Source organism: Magallana gigas, chromosome 9 (genome assembly GCF_963853765.1).
Source record: "Magallana gigas chromosome 9, xbMagGiga1.1, whole genome shotgun sequence".
Classification (NCBI taxonomy): Eukaryota; Metazoa; Mollusca; class Bivalvia; order Ostreida; family Ostreidae; genus Magallana; species Magallana gigas.
The window spans coordinates 10,545,641-10,564,860 of record NC_088861.1 but is presented as its reverse complement, the minus strand read 5'-3'; the positions used below and the strand labels follow the sequence as shown (position 1 = coordinate 10,564,860).

At 34.7% G+C, this 19,220-nt stretch overlaps 1 protein-coding gene across 1 annotated transcript; it reads left to right on the top strand.

The window, feature by feature from the left end:
- The first annotated feature begins 2,442 nt into the window (after window positions 1-2,442).
- On the top strand, window positions 2,443-17,277 carry LOC105324701 (organic cation transporter protein). Its single transcript, XM_034479439.2, has 10 exons — window positions 2,443-2,630; window positions 7,342-7,573; window positions 7,964-8,067; window positions 10,640-10,794; window positions 11,696-11,864; window positions 13,513-13,725; window positions 14,599-14,825; window positions 15,894-16,078; window positions 16,365-16,525; window positions 16,963-17,277. Exons 1-10 carry the CDS (start codon window positions 2,488-2,490, stop codon window positions 17,045-17,047), a joined length of 1,674 nt encoding a protein of 557 aa, XP_034335330.2. The 5' UTR covers window positions 2,443-2,487; the 3' UTR covers window positions 17,048-17,277.
- The last annotated feature ends 1,943 nt before the right edge of the window (window positions 17,278-19,220 follow it).

The following is a 19,220-nucleotide window of genomic DNA, read 5'->3' as shown; positions in this document are numbered from 1 at the left end:
AAACCTAGCGGAAATGTTCTGAAACTGATTGATATTTCCATAATAATTTACACAACTTTTCACATGATTCAAATTTAGTTTCCGCATTGCGGAAACCATCAGGAATCTTAACTTAAAGTTTCAGCATACTGAAACCTAGCGGAAATGTTCTGAAACTGATTGATATTTCCATAATAATTTACACAACTATTCACACGATTCAAATTTAGTTTCCGCATTGCGGAAACCATCAGGAATCTTAGACTAAAGTTTCTGCTGACTGAAACCTAACGGATACTTGCTGAATCGATATAATGGTTTCCGCATTGCGGAAACTATACATGAAACTTCAACTTCAAGTTTCAGCAAGGTTTCCATATAGTTTCAGTTTTGCTGAAACTTGATTTTTCATCCAGTGTCACTACTTCATTACTATTACCATAAATAAATTGTAAGACAATCTTTTGGTTAACATCATGCTGCGGCATTCACATCTTCATTTACAAACCCACTAATCTCATTCATGAATACTCACAGACACACACACATATTGAAGTTGGTTGACCAGTCATATCAACATCTTTAAATTGAAATTCAGGGGCTTATAAGGCCCATGTCCGGTTAGCTTTGGGTCATCACTAAGACTTAATATGCTTGAGGAAAAATACACTCATTTGCCTTGTCATATAATATATAGGGATAAACAATAATATTTCTACAATCTTGAGACACAGACACGTCGCATCAAAAAGGGGTGGGGGCAGGGGAGGTGCCCCCCTCCCCGCCACTTTTTATCGCAGCAACTAATTTTCTAAATTTTACATATAAAAAAAAATTGAAATCTCATGGAGTTGCGCCCCCCCCCCCCCCCCCCCAATCACCACACACACGCACATTTTTAGGAGTATGAAAAAAATTGGAATGAAAATAGGAAATGAAGAGCGAAATTAGAAGGTATAAATATACTACGGATTAGGATTTTGAAAAGTTGCCTTTTTCCCTTTTTTTTCCCTTTTTTATTATATATTATTAATTTTTTTTTTGCTTGTCAAGATTTTTTGGATGAGTCCCCCCCCCCCCCCCCCCGCACTTTCAAAATCAATATAATGCTACGTGCAGCATGCCTGAGACACTACATGTATATTGAAGGAATAAAAAAAACTTTGTTAGTTAATGTACCACCATTTACAAGATGAAATAGACTTGTCAACAAGTTGGTTGGCAAGTTTTATTTTGTGATCTCTCTGGGCATTGCAAAGTGGGCTAATTATTTCATTGCCGATAGATTTAAACGGTTGCCAATGTTGTGGGTTATTGGTGCGCACAGGGTTGTGGGGTTTTTTTTTCTGAAAGTCGACCTGACATCGTTTCCAATTTAGCTGAAAATTAAAGGTACTTGTATGTTTGAAAAAACGATGTCACGACATGTAGACGCACCGAGAAATACATTAAATACTCTTAATGCACTTTCAAAGGAAAAAGAATCGTTCTTTGAGTATAAGAACCGTTTTAAAAAGACCTTGGACTCTCTTTAATAGGAAAAAATTATCTATTTCTTGCGTCAAAACAAGTTAAAAAATGACGCTGGTTTCAAGCAAAATGTAAACAGATTATGTAGACTTCGCTCAAAAGCCAGACGAGTCTTGTTGATTCAAGAGAACCATAGCTGAGTGGCCAGCAATGAAAAAGACAGCCCTATGTCACTTTGCTGTTTTGAAAGAAAGTCCAGGCTCTTGTTAAAGTGGTTCTATCCCTGTAACGGTTTAAAATGAAAAATAGTACAAAGCAAAAAAAAAATCCCTTCTTCGGGACACAAGACGTAAATTAATGGAATAAAAACAAAGAAATGAAAACAAAATCTAGCACTATAACTTACACTATCAAATAAAATATAAAAGAAACGGCAACCCCATTAATATTTTTTTTAAAGTTTGAAATTTCAATGTTTGAGAAAGTGTTGGCCGTGAGGCCGATCGCTCCGGACTCCACACATAAACTAGCATGGAACTATACACTTAACATTTTTCATTTTAGGCAAGAAAGACAGGACATACTATTTTAACTTTTGATTTAGAATATACTGTAAATTCCTATTTAAACGCGAGAAATTAATGTCCGCGTATAAGATCGCGAGAAGCCCGTCTCGCGAATTTTAAAATCTCGCTTTTAATTTTCAAACATATGTAAACTACATGAAACTATGCTAAAATTTCGACATTCGCGATTTTATGTTCTCGATCGCGATATGATGGAAACCCGTTGAATCGCGGAATTAAGTACTGGCGTAAAATAAGGAATCTACAGTATTTTTTTTTCTCTTTTATAAATTTTTTTTTTATTAGATCGCTATCAGACAAGAACGAAAAGCCCCGTTTCTCTCGTACATGAATGAATATACCAAAAGGTAAACATCCACATTTTGTGTGACATGCCATACCTTATGGAAATTTAAATGAACTTGTCCCATTAATCTTGGCTCAGTGCACGAGCGCGTTTGACAGACAGAAGATGCATTTTGACGAGCTTCTCGGGGTCTTGGGAGAATTTGGACCGTATCAAAAATTCGTCTACTTTCTCGTTTGCCTGCCATCTATTATAGCGGCGTTTCATATGGTAAATTCTGTGTTTCTGTTAGGAATTCCAAAACACAGGTAAATGTCAAAGATCTTTTCCACTCTTTTGGGCAATGATTTCCATATGCATGTATGCCTGAATATAATTTGTGTTTTAATTAACGGTGGCATTTTTAAAAGTCAGCACAAGTGAATTAAGAATGTTGTGTCATTAACCTATTTTTCTCTGACCCCTGTTTTGTAAACAATATATGAACAAAACAAATTTCACCAAAAAAAAAAAAATGAAGCTTTTAACTGCATGTTCAAAAATTTACAAAACAAGTTCATTAAAACATCGCAATGATTATCCGACGATTACCTCTTAAAGGCACATGCAAAAAAGTGCATTTGATTTGATTTGATGGCGTGGTATATTTTGAACGTTCCGATCCTTTTGTATGTGTTTTATAAAATAAAATATGTTCAATTCAATTCGAACTTTCCGAAACACTCTATTACTTTCAATAATTTATTGCATATTCAAAGTTGATAAATGGCTTGAAATAAGATACCAATTCATTAAACATCTTCACATAACATGCAATTTTTATATACGAGAGTAGTTCTTCTATTTAGAGCAATTTCTTAAAGCGATCAAAGCTAAACATTTTAGTACGTTGCACACCACACGAGCTCGAAATAAAAGTTATTTAAAATTTGCCTTTCATATAAAGTTTTCGATAATTTATTTCAGAAGACGAAGAATATGAGATTAAAATCTGAATATATATGCGTTAACGCATTTACATGCGTACATGTTTGTAGCTGAATGTATCTTTTACAAGTGTTTGTACCTGTTAATATTTGACGAGAACTTTTATACAGTTAATGTTAACATCTCGAGGCTATCTTCTTCAAAACCAAGGTATACCATGCTTGTGGTGATTATAAAATAACAAATACTTTGTGTATGCAGACAAAACTAGAGGACATTTTTATGATGTCGATTCTTATCTGTGTTTCGGAAAATAAATGGGAACTATAGAGACGCGTGCTTAAATTACTAATTGCATTGTATAATGAGGCGGAAAGAGAAGAACAAAATCATCATATCGTAATCATTTCAAAAAAAACATACAGTAGCTTTATAATATAGTCAAAGTGATAAATTACGTATCACGGTATGGGAGATACATGTATATACTATGTAATCCAGGAGGCTATATCTGAATGGTCAACAAACTTAACCATCAGATCTGCATGAATTTGTTAAGCTAAAAGCTGTTATTTAGTCAAGAAAAAATTCATATAATTTACATTTGAAATGTGGGTGTTTTCCTATATGTTTTTATAGAACTCTTTTTCTAAAGGAGACCAATAGTGTCTAAAAATGGCCACGACCATTGAACCCTCTTTAATAGCATGTACATGTACATATATATACGATAAGTAACAGTGTGTTGGAGGGTCTCCAGGGAATTTTTCAGGGTTTAGATATGCACGTTTGTGTATGTTTACGCGAAATTCTTTGCCATTTTGTTTTGCTTTAAATCGCCAATCCTGAAAGATTGATGGCGTTCCTTCATTGGTGTGTCTTTGCGCGGTGATATGTAAATGAACCAATCCAATTTCATATAGATATATATCCACCAAAGGCAAGAATAGAAAAAAGATTTCCGCGTTTAGATGCGTAACTAATATATGTATTTTAAATATAAAATAAACGTTGATTCAGCGACATTTCTTTTTATTGTTATCTATAAGGAAAAAAGGAGGATTAAACGCCCAAAGGCCCGCACTTGTAGTGTTGCCAAATCCTTGTAAAATGTTGAAGATTTATGGATAAAACATGTAAATGAAGGAAAATGTGATTTTATAAATTGAGGTCTGTAAAAATATTTTTTGGAGGGGGTGGTTGGGGGTGCGAACACTCTCGAGTAGTCTTTTTGAAAACTGAGCTCATATAATTCGTAAACATATTTTTGATAAAAGTTTCAAAGTGTGTATCTTTTTTTTTTTCTTTTTCTATTTTTTGTACATCCATTACAGTAGCAAACCATTTGAAAACACGCATCGTTCATTTTCTTCAATGTAACGAGAACATTAATTTATAAAGAAGATTGGGGAATAAGATGGCGCAAATGCCCATTCGGTTTAGTCGTGAAATACAATTTTGAATTTATTTTTTCCCAATTAAATCTATTCAAATATATTATAATACGAGTTTGCCAAAGCACAATTTCTAACTATATTCAGTTTTTAATATATTTAACAAGAAATAAGAACAAAAGTTTTGCTTGAAACTTTGGTGGTATCGAACCCATACCATAAAAACCCTAGATATTTAAAATGAGCTTTTGTCAGGAACTCTAACCAGTGAGCCATTTCAGACACAACAAAGTAGGCTGTTTAAATATTATGTGTCACTTTGGCTACGAATTTACGGACTTGTATTATTTTTTCAAAACGTTCCATTGTTGGGATACAAAATAATATTTTTAATGTATAGTGGGTCATCTCTCCACGTTTTTGTTGATTGAAATCGGTTTGTTTTCCATTAGACCTTAATTAGACTATGAGAAAAATATGGAGCCCATACCCACTCTATAAAAAAAATCCCTTAAAGTTTTAAAAAATGACACTGTTTACAGGTTTTGATACGTAAACGCCTGTTTGAGTCAACATATTCCAAGTATTGAACATATTATAGGTTTAAAATCAATGATATATTAAATATATATTGTTTTAAATGATTTTTTTTTAAATATAAGATTGATTGATATTTTAATTTCTCAGTAGCTTGTCCGACCGTGTATGGGCATTTTACACGCCTTATTCACCCATCTTCTTTTATCGATACGTTAATTTTGGTTAAAATAAATACCAGGTCTCACACAGTTTGTGTGTACTATTAAAAAATCAAGCCGTGTCGTTCCCAGGGAAACTGGTTTAATTTGTCAAAGTCCGACAATTTACTTTGTCGATATAATATTCATTAATGACCCCCTCTACACACGGACACAACCATACACGTTCCTTTACTACGCTTAACCGACCATCTTACGGACTGCTTCAAAGAAGCTCATTCATAACGATGTGTGAATGCTATGTCTAGCATACAGCCATTACTAGTTTATAGCTGCTTTCATAGCTCAGTAAACGAAATGACTTTAATTAACTTTATAAATATACAAGTACAGTTGATACAACGTTTTATATATTTTGCTGATGTCCGAGCACTACGAAAAAAATCGTTGTACAGGCATATACACATTGTACATGTGGTTCTAAACCGTACGATAACTAAAAACGTTGTTTATTGCTTAGATATTGCAAAAGAGACTTCGAAAATTTGTTTAACGTGTATCGAAATTCATATGCAGTATGCATGCACGCTTCTTCTTGAATAAAGTCGACAACATCGTTTACCGACTTGTAAATAAAAAAGAATCATACAATAATATACCAAGCTGACCCAGAAAACTGACCACATGCATGGTGGAAATTTTTAAAGTAAAACTTTTTCTCGGGTCCTAACTTGTCCTTGGGAGGGGGTGGGGGAGAGAGAGAGAGACAGAGAGAGAGAGACAGACAGACAGACAGACTCGTCGGAAAATTCAAGGCCCATTTATCATATATCCAATAAGTTTCATATATCATTCAATGCTAGCGACGATCAAATAAATACATGTATTTTATATTTACTTTAAAATTTGGTGTACATTTACACAGTAGTGCTATGATGTTCTAAAAAGGATAATGTTTCACGGAGAAAGAAAACATTCATGGTGCTATGTTTGCTCTCTTATCCCCATTCTCTGTATATAAAGAATATATATTTGCGGAAAGCCAAAGAAGATTACTCAAGATTTTTAAAACGATCAGTACATGGCGGTGCTATATTTTCTCTGTTGCTCAAATGACAGCCAAACATTTGAGAATATACAAGCATACATGAGTATGAGACAGAATAATTATATTATATAACGAATTCCGAAATTTGAACATCAAGAGAAAATATTAAGGTCGGTGCGACCGAAAAATCCCGGTCACCCGTCTGACTCTGAACTAATTATACAGTGTCACGTGTATATTTACACAGACTAGTATATGTACAAATTGGAACGTTAACCGGTTCTGAAAATCTTCAATTTCGACTTTAACGAGACTTGTATGCATCGTCGCATCATTTTTCATGAATTCTTTTATTCCCCCTTTTTTTTTTCAATCTGCACCGACAGCTTTTAACTAATGCTATCAGGCAAAAGAATATATATATTATGCAATGTAATTTATGTTCAGATGAAAATATTCCTTGGAAGGCTTTTGACGTAATCAGAATAATCTACACAAAATCCTTGACTGTTGTATTTGTTTCTTGGACCGGGGACAGAGTTTAATAAATGCACGAAAACACTATCATTTGCCTAGTTGGACATTTTTCGCTTCTGGAGAAGAGTCAATAAGTACTGGGCATTGGTCCTCTCGTATCGCTTTGATTATTTTTACAATAAATTTTTTTGTTCGCAAAATTTGAGAAGTAGGATGCAATTACGTACATGTTTATACAAGATTAAATTGAGTGCTACGTTACGATGCACGGTTTTCTATTCAGCGACACTGTGGCTCCATCCACACCACCACCACTAACCAGGAAAAAAATTTATAAAATTGACACAATTTAGCTTCTTTGATTTTTTCAAGTCATTTTTGACAACACCACTTTAGCCAGCATTAAATCGTTCATAATTTAAGATGATGATGATGATGATGATGATGATGATGATGATATTTTATTTTCAAACAGATGCAAGTTGCCGAATTATCCAAATGACACTTTCCTCAGTCAAGGAGCGGTCCATGATGACCTAGTTAAGGCCTTCATTCCCACAGAGCTCAGTGCGGACAACGAGGTCATCTACAAACAGTGTTACGTCTTCTCCACGCCCGCGGCTGTCAATGTCACCGGCGGACCAGAGCAAAGCTGCAGCGACTGGGTCTATGACAAGACAGTGTACGAAAACACGTTCGCGTCAGAGGTATACATTGTACTTTTAAAAAAATCTAGGGTGTGTTCGATTGCTACTTCCAGAGCTTGTCTAAGAATTAGATATATCCATCGTCTACCTGCTATTTCGAAAGTAGACAATAGAGATTTACCGGAGATCTCCATACTGCAAACGAGCACTTGCAGCTCTCCAATCGACCAAACGAATACACCCAAGTGCATAAGTTCGCAATGTGACGTCATCTTTAGATACATGTACATATGTATCGTATGTACTGCACATTTGTATTTACCTTTACCAGCATTAGGTTCCTTTAAATGATTCATTTTCATTTGTCTGTTTTCAAGATGGTTTGACCAAATATTTAAAATAAATGACTGTACTAACGATCTTTGAATGGTTATTTTTCTTTGGTTTCAGCAAAATCTTATTTGTGGCAAGGCAATATGGGCGTCAAATGCAAAGATGATTTTCTTCGCTGGTGTGTTTGTGGGTGCACTTCTGCTCGGGGCGTTATCGGACAAGTAAGTGTAAAGGCATCTCTCTCTCTCTCTCTCTCTCTCTCTCTCTCTCTCTCTCTCTCTCTCTCTCTCTCTCTCTCTCTCTCTCTCTCTCTCTCTCTCTCTATCCTTCAGCTATATATACTTATACCGGTGTATACAGAAGTGAATTCTAAAGTCTTAAATGGTACTTGTGTGTGACATGAAAGCAAGTGCGCACGGTTAGGATTTTATACATCAAATATAACAACAATATGTTGATATTGAAAACAAACAGGGTCAAGGGTTCAATATCTCAATTTTAAAGAGACGAAAGTCAACACTCGATATTTTCTCGATTAAAGTTATTTGAATAAATATTATCTATACATGTAACACATTGAATCATTATTTTTTTTTTTAAAGATATAGTCTCATAACTGCAGCTGTAGTTATGCGACTATGTCTTTCAAAAATAAAACGATTTAATACTTATATTTACATTTTTAATTTTCGCCTTTACTGCAAATGTGATTTACACCTTTAAATTCCTTTTTATCCTATGGGTAAGTTCATATAAATGGAAGAGCCACTGTAACAGTCACAAGCGTGAACTTTGATCTTTAATATGAACTTACCCTTAGGATAAAATAGGAATTTTAATCTATAAATCATATTTGCAGACAACGCAAGAAGTCAAAAAATGTAAATATAAGCATTAAATCATTACTTTAAAAAAAGATATAATCTCATAACTGAAGCGATTTGTGCATACAAATTTCATAACGCGCTAACGCGCATTACTCAATTGGTATGCACACACTTTTGCAGCTATGAGACTATATCTTTCAAAAAAAAATAATGATTCAATCGTGAATGCTAAAATATCAGCATAGTAACATGTATATTAAACATCAGGAAATATTTAAATGAGGACATCTAGCCATGGAAACTCGCTGATGTATAGTATACCTACATATGCAGTTTTCAGTTTGCAGAAAATGATAACCTTTCAAAAGACAATAATTTTCGAAAAAAAACCCTAAAAATGTTATATCTATATCTGCCTCTATTGTCACTGTTAAAGGGGGTCGCGCTATTTTTCTGAGCATTTGTTTATGAAATGTAAGAATTGTTTACTGATAATTATTCACGTTTTTAATACAAGTAGTCTCTGTTGCCCTGTAACACGATGCTTCGAAAACATGGAAATGATTTGTACAGACGTCTCTCTTTTTACAATTAAATGTCCTTGAGGTACTAGAACATTACGTGGAACTACCCAAAACTTAGCAAAGTTTGATTTGTGTGTATATATATATGCATGGTTGGTAGTAACAAAGTCGAAAAATATTTAAGGCAAACATCTTTAGGATATTTACATAAATATAATGACATTGCTCTCTTTTGAAAAGTGGGAATCCCGGGAACTACCAATACTTAGCTACCTCTGTTTTGAACTGCACCCAAAATGATTTAAAAAACACCTAGGTATGTAAGAAGTGTTTGTTTTCTCCAAGGAAGAGATGGCACCAATGCAACCCCAATTTATGATAAAAAAAATCGAACAGCCGAAAGGTAAAAGACCTTAAAATGAGTCAGTTATGTAGACGAAAGGTTAAGAATCTCTGGGGAAAAAAACCGCCAAATACAAAAAACAAAACACGGTAATTGTTTAAGGATGTTTGCTTATTTGCGATAAAATTTTGCAAGACTCACTATGCACACATTAAGATGAAGTCATTTCAAAATAAGGGTATATATAATTAATTTTCAGCATATTTACATTTTCAAGATCAAATATATCATAAAGCACTTCAGGCTTTATCATATAAGTACCCCCCCCCCCCCCCTGTTTTTGATCAACTCGTAATACTCAAAGAATGATTCCTTATGAAGAAAACCGATACCCATTCACTGTTAACTTTGTGTTCGCGTTCGCGCCCCGTTCGCGGTTTGTTTGCTCATGCACTTGTTCAGCGTTTTTTAAGGTTATGATCAGTGTTCAACGACCGTTCACTCTCCACATTCGTTTATACAGCGATCGGTCAGCCTCGTTCATCGTTCAAGTTCTATCATTTTTTTTGTAAATTATTGTACGTACCTGCTTATTTTTATGCCCCTTGTTTTATTTCGCCCCTTGTTTTTGGCCGGCTACTCTTGCAAACGGTTTTGCCCCGTCTTGAATTCGCCCAGACACTGTTAGAAACTGCATGCTTTTTATTCGCATAGTTTTAAATCCTCTCGCTGACAACGAGGACAAAGGCACAGGGGCCAAGCCCGTTTTGTTAAAACGGGCTTGGCCCCTGTGGGCGAAGGAGACGAACATAAAACGGAGGCGAATATTTCCGTCTATACAATAAATATTCAGCTCTTTATATATACATGTACTGACTAGGCTAAAAAAAACCAGTTGTTTTAAAATTTCCTTAGAATGAAAGAAAACCGAGGTAGCAAAAAAAAAAAAAAAAAAAATTATCCTGATCCTGATTGAATTTCTTTTCTTGTTTTTGTTTTTCGCGTATTTTGGCGGGAAGGGGGAAGGGGGTAGAAAGGATTGGTTTGTTTTGTACATGCAGCATACTGACCATCATTGTATTATTTTCTGCTTAATTAGGATAGGGCGGAAGAAGACGCTGATCCTATCTGTCCTGGGTCTGCTGGCCTCCAGCCTCGCCGTGGCATGGGCAGACAATTTCTACCTGTTCTGTGTACTCAGGTTTATCGTCGGATTCTGCTGTGCCGGAACCTTCATGTCGGCATTTGTCCTGGGTGAATAATCATTTTTTATTTGGGGGTCGGGTTGGGGGAGGGGGGGGGGGGGGGTCGGTGGTGATGGATCTGGTTGACGGCAATTGCCAAGTGTATTATTATTTCAATACTATCAAATATATCTAAGCTATTAAAATTCGAATTCGGTCAACGACAATTTAAATCTTTTGAAAGCCAGCCGAGTGCAGTTATTTAGATTTGCTTAATATGTTAGAAACTGAATATTATGCAGATTTTATCTTTGAAACTGATTTACAATGCAGGTGTATTATCTATATCGTAAATTTAAAAAAAGTGAATGAAATCAAACTTGAATGTGTTGAATATGATACCGTAAATCCGGTAATTTTTGAGATGATCTAGTTTTCGCGACCTCTTTTAAATCGCAAATTTATGAATACGCAGAAATTATATCCGGTATCATTTTCTATAAAAAAACTTTTTATATCGCAAAAAATGACTGCCGCAAATTGTTACAGATTTTCTCAATTTTCGCAAAAAAACCCCGGATATACGGTATGCCTGTATAATACTATTCTTATTAAAACAAACGAGAATTCTTTTCGAACATTACAAGTCATAATACTAGTATATCCATTGATTTGAAATCAGAATCTACTGAAAAAAATGTTTCACATGACGAGTAAATATGTTCAAAAAGCTACCGTAGACATTTTACTAAAATTTCGTCTCCATGTGGCCATTTTACATTTAACACTGATTAAAAAAAAGTTTCAGTTTTCTCTTAGTAAACCTGTTTACACTCAAAAGTTTTGAATGGAAAAAAAACTGAGTCATAATCTACCGATAAATACTCCCACTTTAAACTTAGCTTCAGGTTTCAGCTCAGATGGTTTTTGCACCAAAAAAGTAAGAGAGTCGCCCACTATTTTTATTACAGGTATGGAGATTGTGGGCCCCTCTAAGCGGCTGTGGGCCGGTGTGGTGATAGAGTATTTCTTTGCCCTGGGACTAGTGCTTCTGTGTCTCGTGGGGTACCTCGTCAGAGAGTGGAAGTACAACGAAATCGTCCTGTCCGTACCTTCAGCCTTTATACTGGTTTATTGGTGGTGAGTTTATCTAAGAAATAAAAAGAAAGTTGAATAGTTCACCAGAATATGAACTTGGTCGGTCACGTGATCAAATCCTGTGATGCCCGAAGGGCTTCTCTGAAGATTTGATCACGTGCCAACAAGTTCTTCAAATATTTGCGTCTATTTTGAACTGCCGGTCAATAGACTTCGATCTATTAGACCGCCGGTCAATAGACTGCGATCTGTTGGACCGGCAACGTATTTCAGACGCGGGTATGTTAATGTTACATCCTTTCGATATTTCTCAGGGAATGTATACTCCTTTACATAGACACTGTTTTTAGTACTTGGTGAAACCAAATTCAATGTTATCAAAATGGAGTATCAAATAATCAACAGTTTTAAGCCTCATATAAGGTAAAAGACTATTTAAAATCTAATGGGTTGAAGACTCCCCCTTCTTTGTGTATACTAATATTAAATTGAGATGTTGTAATGCATGCAACAGGTTTTGTGCATGTAAAAGATGAAAAAAAAAAATCTTAGTATATTGCATAATGGCACGAAAACCATCTGCAATTATCAAATTGTAAACCCCGGAAACTAAAAAAGGAATTAGGTAATAAATCAATTATTTAATGTTTGAACAGTCAATAGACCAGATTTTTTTCCCATTTGAAAAAGGCAAACCGTTAAGAAATGTTAAAATTACCGGGAATTTTATGTTCACATTAATCCAACCGACATGCAGGCGATAAGTGTTGGCTATGATCATTGTGACGTCATGAAAAAGTTCACACAGATCAAATGAACGCGTCTATATAGGTTCATATAAAGAAACATATTTGCAAAATTAATGTAAATATTATAAAGTATGTCGATAATGCCAATATATATATCTTTAGGCGAGGTTAATTGAGCTGGTCTTGGCCATTTTTCAGAGTACTCTGTATATTATTCTCCTTGAGACTAAGGAACTCCCACTGTATAAATGTACGTCAAGAAAATATTCAAACTGTTACCATAGAATATTTGTGTTTTTACTTTACTATATCATATAGTTTATGGCTTAAAATCACCCTGAGTATTTTTTTAGGCAGATCTTTTGGTTATTTTGTTGAGCAGCCAGCCTTCTTAATACGTTGTAGTATATATTGCGGAGGGGGTAAAGCTAAGCTAAAGACAAGGGTATTGGCATTTTTAAAGCATGAGAATTCCTCCTATGAAAACCATTACATATTGGTTTGTCGGTTGATTTGTGAATAGAATTCAAATTTTTAAAACTTAAATAAAAAGAAAATAATCATGGTTAGTCAGTTCAAAATAAGAGTAAGCTTTTTGTAAATTGCAAAACAGAACCAAATATTTAAGGTATGCCATTAAACATGCGCGGATCCAGAAAATTTTTCCAGGGGGGGTCCGAAGGATAATTGTGTTTGCCAGGGGGGGTCCGAGGCATATTTTCGCGATAATTTTACTATGTAAATTTAATAAATTTTCATTTTCCAGGGGGGGGTCGGGACCCCCCCCCGACCCCCCCTCTAGATCCGCGCATGATTAAAAGTACCCGTCAGTTTTCTATATACATCTTTATACCTAGGTATTCGTCCCGTAAAGATTAATGTAGTCTTAAATAGGTCATGAACATCCAGCCCTTTTACGATATGTTTGAATTTTTTACAAGGTTGCTGCCCGAATCCCCTCGGTGGCTAATCAACCGAGGCAAATTCGAAGAAGCCAAGGTCATCATCCGTAAAATCGCCAAACGAAACAAGGTCGAGGTCACAGAGAAACAGCTGGATTCACTGGAGTGTGACGAAACAGCGACTGGTCAGCTCTGGCACTTGTTCACATCCAGGGTGTTGTTTGTCCGTACAATTGTCATCTTCATCAACTGGTAAATGTTAAGTGATACTCAATTTAGCAATTTTGTACCCAACATAAAGGCGTATTAAGGTATATTTCATGGGGGATTCTATTGAGTTATACACGTTTCATATGTATTGTTACTTTAATTTCTAAAGAACACTTCTCAAATAAACCCGGCCACATAATTATAAGTTTCTAGAAGTAATGATATTGTTAAAATCGTGATATCTTTTATGGCTTAGTTTTAGGGGTTTTCCCCGGCTTAGTTTTAGGGGTTTTCCCTTGTTTTTTTGTTTGTTTGTTAATTTTTGTTCGTCTTCACATATCGTGAATTACATGAAAGCGTCAAACAATCACACAAGTTGAACACATACCGTATATCTGGTTTTTTCGCGTGTCACAAAATTTGCGAAAATTGGGAAAAGGTGATTTTTTTATTTGTTTCAGGTAAACGTTTTGCGATTTCAAAAGTTTCTTATTACAAACAACACCTGATATAATTTCTGCGTATTGAATATTTTGCTATGTAAAAGTTATGACAGGGTAAGCGAAAATTAGATCATCGCGAAAATTACTGGATTTTCGGAATTACATACATGCATCACCTTGACAACTCTTTTTCTTCAGCTTAAGGTGGCTCATTACACCTTGAAATATTTTCAAAAAATTAATTCAGTTAACATGAACAAAAGCTCCTGGTGCATTCGAACTCATGATATGCGGTTCAAAAGCCCAATACTTTAGCAACTGAGCTACGACGATATACAACCCAATCGAACGATATAAACAGTTTAACAAAACATTTAAATCGCCATCTTGTGACGTAGTGTCATAAAAAGTACGAGACTGGGTGTAGTGAGGTACCTTAATACTTTATGTGAAACCCTTCCCTTCCTGGCAGGTGTGTTGTGAGCATGGTATATTACGGATTGTCTTTAAATTCCGGAAGCCTGGCCGGCGACTTTTATCTAAACTTTTTCCTGACCGGTCTGGTGGAATTTCCGGCCTATACTCTCTGCCTTGTGCTGCTAGATCGAACCGGAAGGAAGAAACTTCACTGCGCTTGCATGGTGCTAGGGGGACTAGCTTGCATCAGTACCATTTTTACAGTCCTGTATCTAGAAAAACGTAAGAAAACTGTTGATATTACTATATATTCGACAAGGAAATCTTAATGGAAATATTAAATTTTTCATCTTGTAATTTTTTTATCATTCAATTGTTTGTATTCTATAAGATATATTTTGTTTTGCAAAATAATATATAATCTTCAAATAATCATGCAGCGCGTTTTCTACAGGTTTCGTGAGATGTTATGCTACACAGCTCAGATTATCAAGTGTATTCAACAACGCTATATATATCAATCTACTCTTCATCTTTGATATGCAATTAAATGTTCTTAATTATGCTTGCAATTTAGTGCTGAATTTATCATTGAGGTATTCAAAATTCAGGTCATGAATGCCATGGTATACGCCCAGTGTCCAATTATTTCGGATTTAAAATTAGTCATGCTACAGCAACACATAACTTAAAACATGTATATAAATCAGGTCATCAAATACAAACTGCCGTTTTGTTTTTTGGCTCTGCTATAGCTATGCTATGCTATATCTATCTATATTGTATGCCTCCGTCATTAAATGTATACTGGGCTATGCTACATGTACTTGTATTGCATGCTACATAAGTCGATATACTATAGTACATGTATGTATAATACACCTCAGGTCATCAAATGTACACCCCTGCTATCCTGGCTATTCTATAGCTATGCTATGCTACAATGCTACATATATATCTTTATCATACACTTCTTGTCATCAAAAGTGCACCACAGCTATCCTGGCTATTCTATAGCTACTAGTATGCTGTGCTATGCTACATATATATCTTTGTCTTCAGGTCATCAAATGTACAACCCTGCTATCCTGGCTATTCTATAGCTATGCTATGCTAAGCTCCAATGCTACATATCAACATATATCTTTATCATACACTTCAGGTTATCAAAAGTACACCACAAACATCCTGGCTATTCTATAGCTATGGAGTGCTATGCTACAATGCTACATATATATCTTTGTCATACACTTCTTGTCATCAAATGTACACCCCTGCTATCCTGGCTATTCTTAAGCTAAGCTATGCTAAGCTACAATGCTACATATTTATCTTTATCATACACTTCAGGTCATCAAATATACTCCACCGTTATCCTGGCTATGCTGGGTAAGATCGGCGCCGCCGCCGCCTTTGCCGTCATTTATGTCTGGTCGGCGGAGCTTTATCCTACGGTGGTCCGGAATGTCGGAATGGGCGCCAGTTCCTCGTGTGCCCGTATAGGAGGAATGGTGTCTCCATATATAGCAGATCTGGTACACTTTACATAAATTAATATTACACGTTTTGTCCTACGGTAATCTCTGTGATTTTGTATGTACTGTTATAATATTTAAAAATAAAGTTCAGACGCGACCTATCGTCCATCATAATTTCAAAGTTTAAAATTCAATAAAAAGCAAAAAGAAGCAAAGAACAATCATTATAATTTATGCACCATCATACAAAGTTTCTTTATTGGAACCTTTATAAGAAACACCAAGTTCATGCATATAAACACTAATTTGTTTACTGGTTTCTTCTCATTTTGGGTTACTTTAGAGTACTTTAGTGGATGGCCATTTTGGACAAGCTCTACCGTTGGTTGTATTTGGGGCTTCTTCCGTAATTGCCGGACTACTATCACTGATTTTACCGGAAACACTAGGAGCCAACTTACCGGAAACCATAGAGGATGGCAAAGCATTCCCAAATCATGAAAAGTATGGAGAAAAAAAATAGTCATAGATCTATCTGCAATAATGTGTAATTTTTGGGAGATAATTTTGCACCATTACGGAGATCCTACGGAATTGTAGCCCTCTCCAGTAAACATCAGATATAAAAAAAAAATCGGAGAGGGCTACATTATTGTAGCTACCGTAGATCTAGATCTGTTGTTTTACGAGAAAGTTCGTGTAGTCGTGTCGATCGAAGACCTGCATGTGAAAAAAAAAGTTTTGGGGGGCCAAATATCACAAGTTCTTTGTATGCGAAGAGTTGAAGCTCTGTGTACGTAATATCTGGTACCAACATTTTCCTATAAAAACAGTTGTAGATCTTCGCGGCTACAGAACTGCTAATGAAAATACAGTTATTTGGTTTGTTAATGTTTATTTGTAATTATTCTGTACTGTGTTTTTTTTTCATTTATTTGTAGAAAATCTGCGAAATACCAAGAGAACGGGTCTCCCATCACTATGAACAACGAAGCTTTTTCACCTGAGGATTCCACGAAATTTTAAATATATATATGCGTATGATAATCCAATTCAAACTCAAGTTTTTTTTTATACATAGACATGCATCTGTGATTTTCATGGCCCCGTTTGTAATGCTTTGATTGTAATACATATTACATATTTACTGGTAAAACCACTTGAATATACTTCCGATGATTTGTTCTGGGTGCAAATCGCCTACTTACTACATGCATATATATTGTCAATGAAAATAAATCAAATGTATTAAATTTTGAATTTTTTTCAAGTTGCAGCGAGCATAATTTGTCTAATAGTCTAGAGCAAAAAGACAAAGCATCAAACATGATATACCGTATATACAGTTATTCTGACTCGATCCTGCAAATATGAAGGGTATAATCCCGGCCGTTAAATTTCAAAACAGAAAGTAAAAGGCCACTCTTCCCCATATCTGATTTATCTTGCATTAAATATTATTGCCTAATCATACCTCTACATGTATATATTCTTTCTTTTTTTTTGTACAAGTAACGCTTTATGATAGGTATTAATGGGAGAATGCTACGATAAAGATAAATGTAGATGCTTTATTTGCGGGCACAAGCGATTTTGAAGGTATAGCGAGAATTGCAGAGAAATAAGTAATTCGCGTCATTATGTGATTTTAATTTTACACAATGATCGTTTATGCAGTTTTACAAAGCCTGCATGAATCACCGACGAAAGCATTGAACTGCTTGCAAATTATAATCGCTTTTCTAAAAATATAGAGCAATAAATGCATAGTTGTTAGGTTATGAAATGTTTTTGAAATTATTACTCGCACGATGCGATTGTCGTTCTAATTTCCAACCAATTTGCTTTGACTAAAATATGTACATGATATATAAAATTATACAAGTCAAAAGGAAAATCGAATGAAAGCCAAATAAAATCGTGTCCACTTTACAATAAAGTTTCTGATGTAATTGTGACGTCAGTCCTATTCATCCAATCCATGACAATCTAAAATGTAAATCTTTTTATTTCAAATTCAGGTTGTGATTTTCCATGAGATTCTGATGTAAAATCGTAAATTCAGCTAAATATCACTTGGCTAGCATAGAAACAGACTCAGTTTCAATTCAAGACTTGTATACTTGTCAATTTCTTGGGGTTCCTTTTTTTTATTGCTGTGCTAATCATTTGTTTTTCAATTTGATTTCATCATTCTAATAAAAAAAATCAGGAACATAAAGATATTGTCATGAATATTCATAGATAAAATGATTATTTATTGTGCTGTACATGTTTTAAACATTTCATGGTGTAAACACAAACACTTTGTTAGATCATTAAAAAAGTTACAAAATCATAAAAGTGTTAATTCTTCATAAAATAAACAAGGAGAGAAAATAAACATGTACATGTATGCATAAAATACTAATATACTGTATGCATAAAAATAAATCCAAACAATAAATATCATTAAAAAAAATTTCGTGACAGAAAAAAGAGGGATTAGTTACAGGGACCTGAGGCTATTGTTAGGTAGAGTGCATGTATTTAATATATAACGTCAGGTACCTGTGGGATTGATGCACTTAGATGTATAATATCAAGATGATGGGTGAATAAGGCTTGTAAAATGCCTATATCAGGACAGATTAGATACTGTAAAATTAAAATATCAACAAATCGGATATTTTTGTTTAATTATTGAAAACGATGTATATTTAACATAACATCAATTCGTAGCCCTTAAATAAGATAAATACTTACATATACTGATATAAACTGAAGTATGTATGTCAAAACCCCCATGTAATGTTTAGAGCTTCAATGCCTTTTCTTTTATAGAGTGGGCCAGAGCTCCATATTTTTGTCATAGTCTAAATATTATGGTTTAATGGCGATCAAACCGATTTCAATAAACAAAAAACATGCAGAGATGACCCACTATACTTTAAAAATTAGGTCACTTTATAAAACTATGGTTATGGGTTCGATACCATCAAAACTCTAGAATTTATTTTTTTGTTCCTATCATTTGTTAAAATATTCAAAGCTGAATATACACTGTAGTTAGAAAATGTCCTTTTTTACACTTGCATTATAACATTATCAAATATCTCTCCTTGGAAAAGATTAAATTTGAAATTCTATTTTAGGAAAAAAAACCAAATGGGCAGTGGCGCTATCTTATTCCCCCATCTTCTTTGTAACAGAACACAGC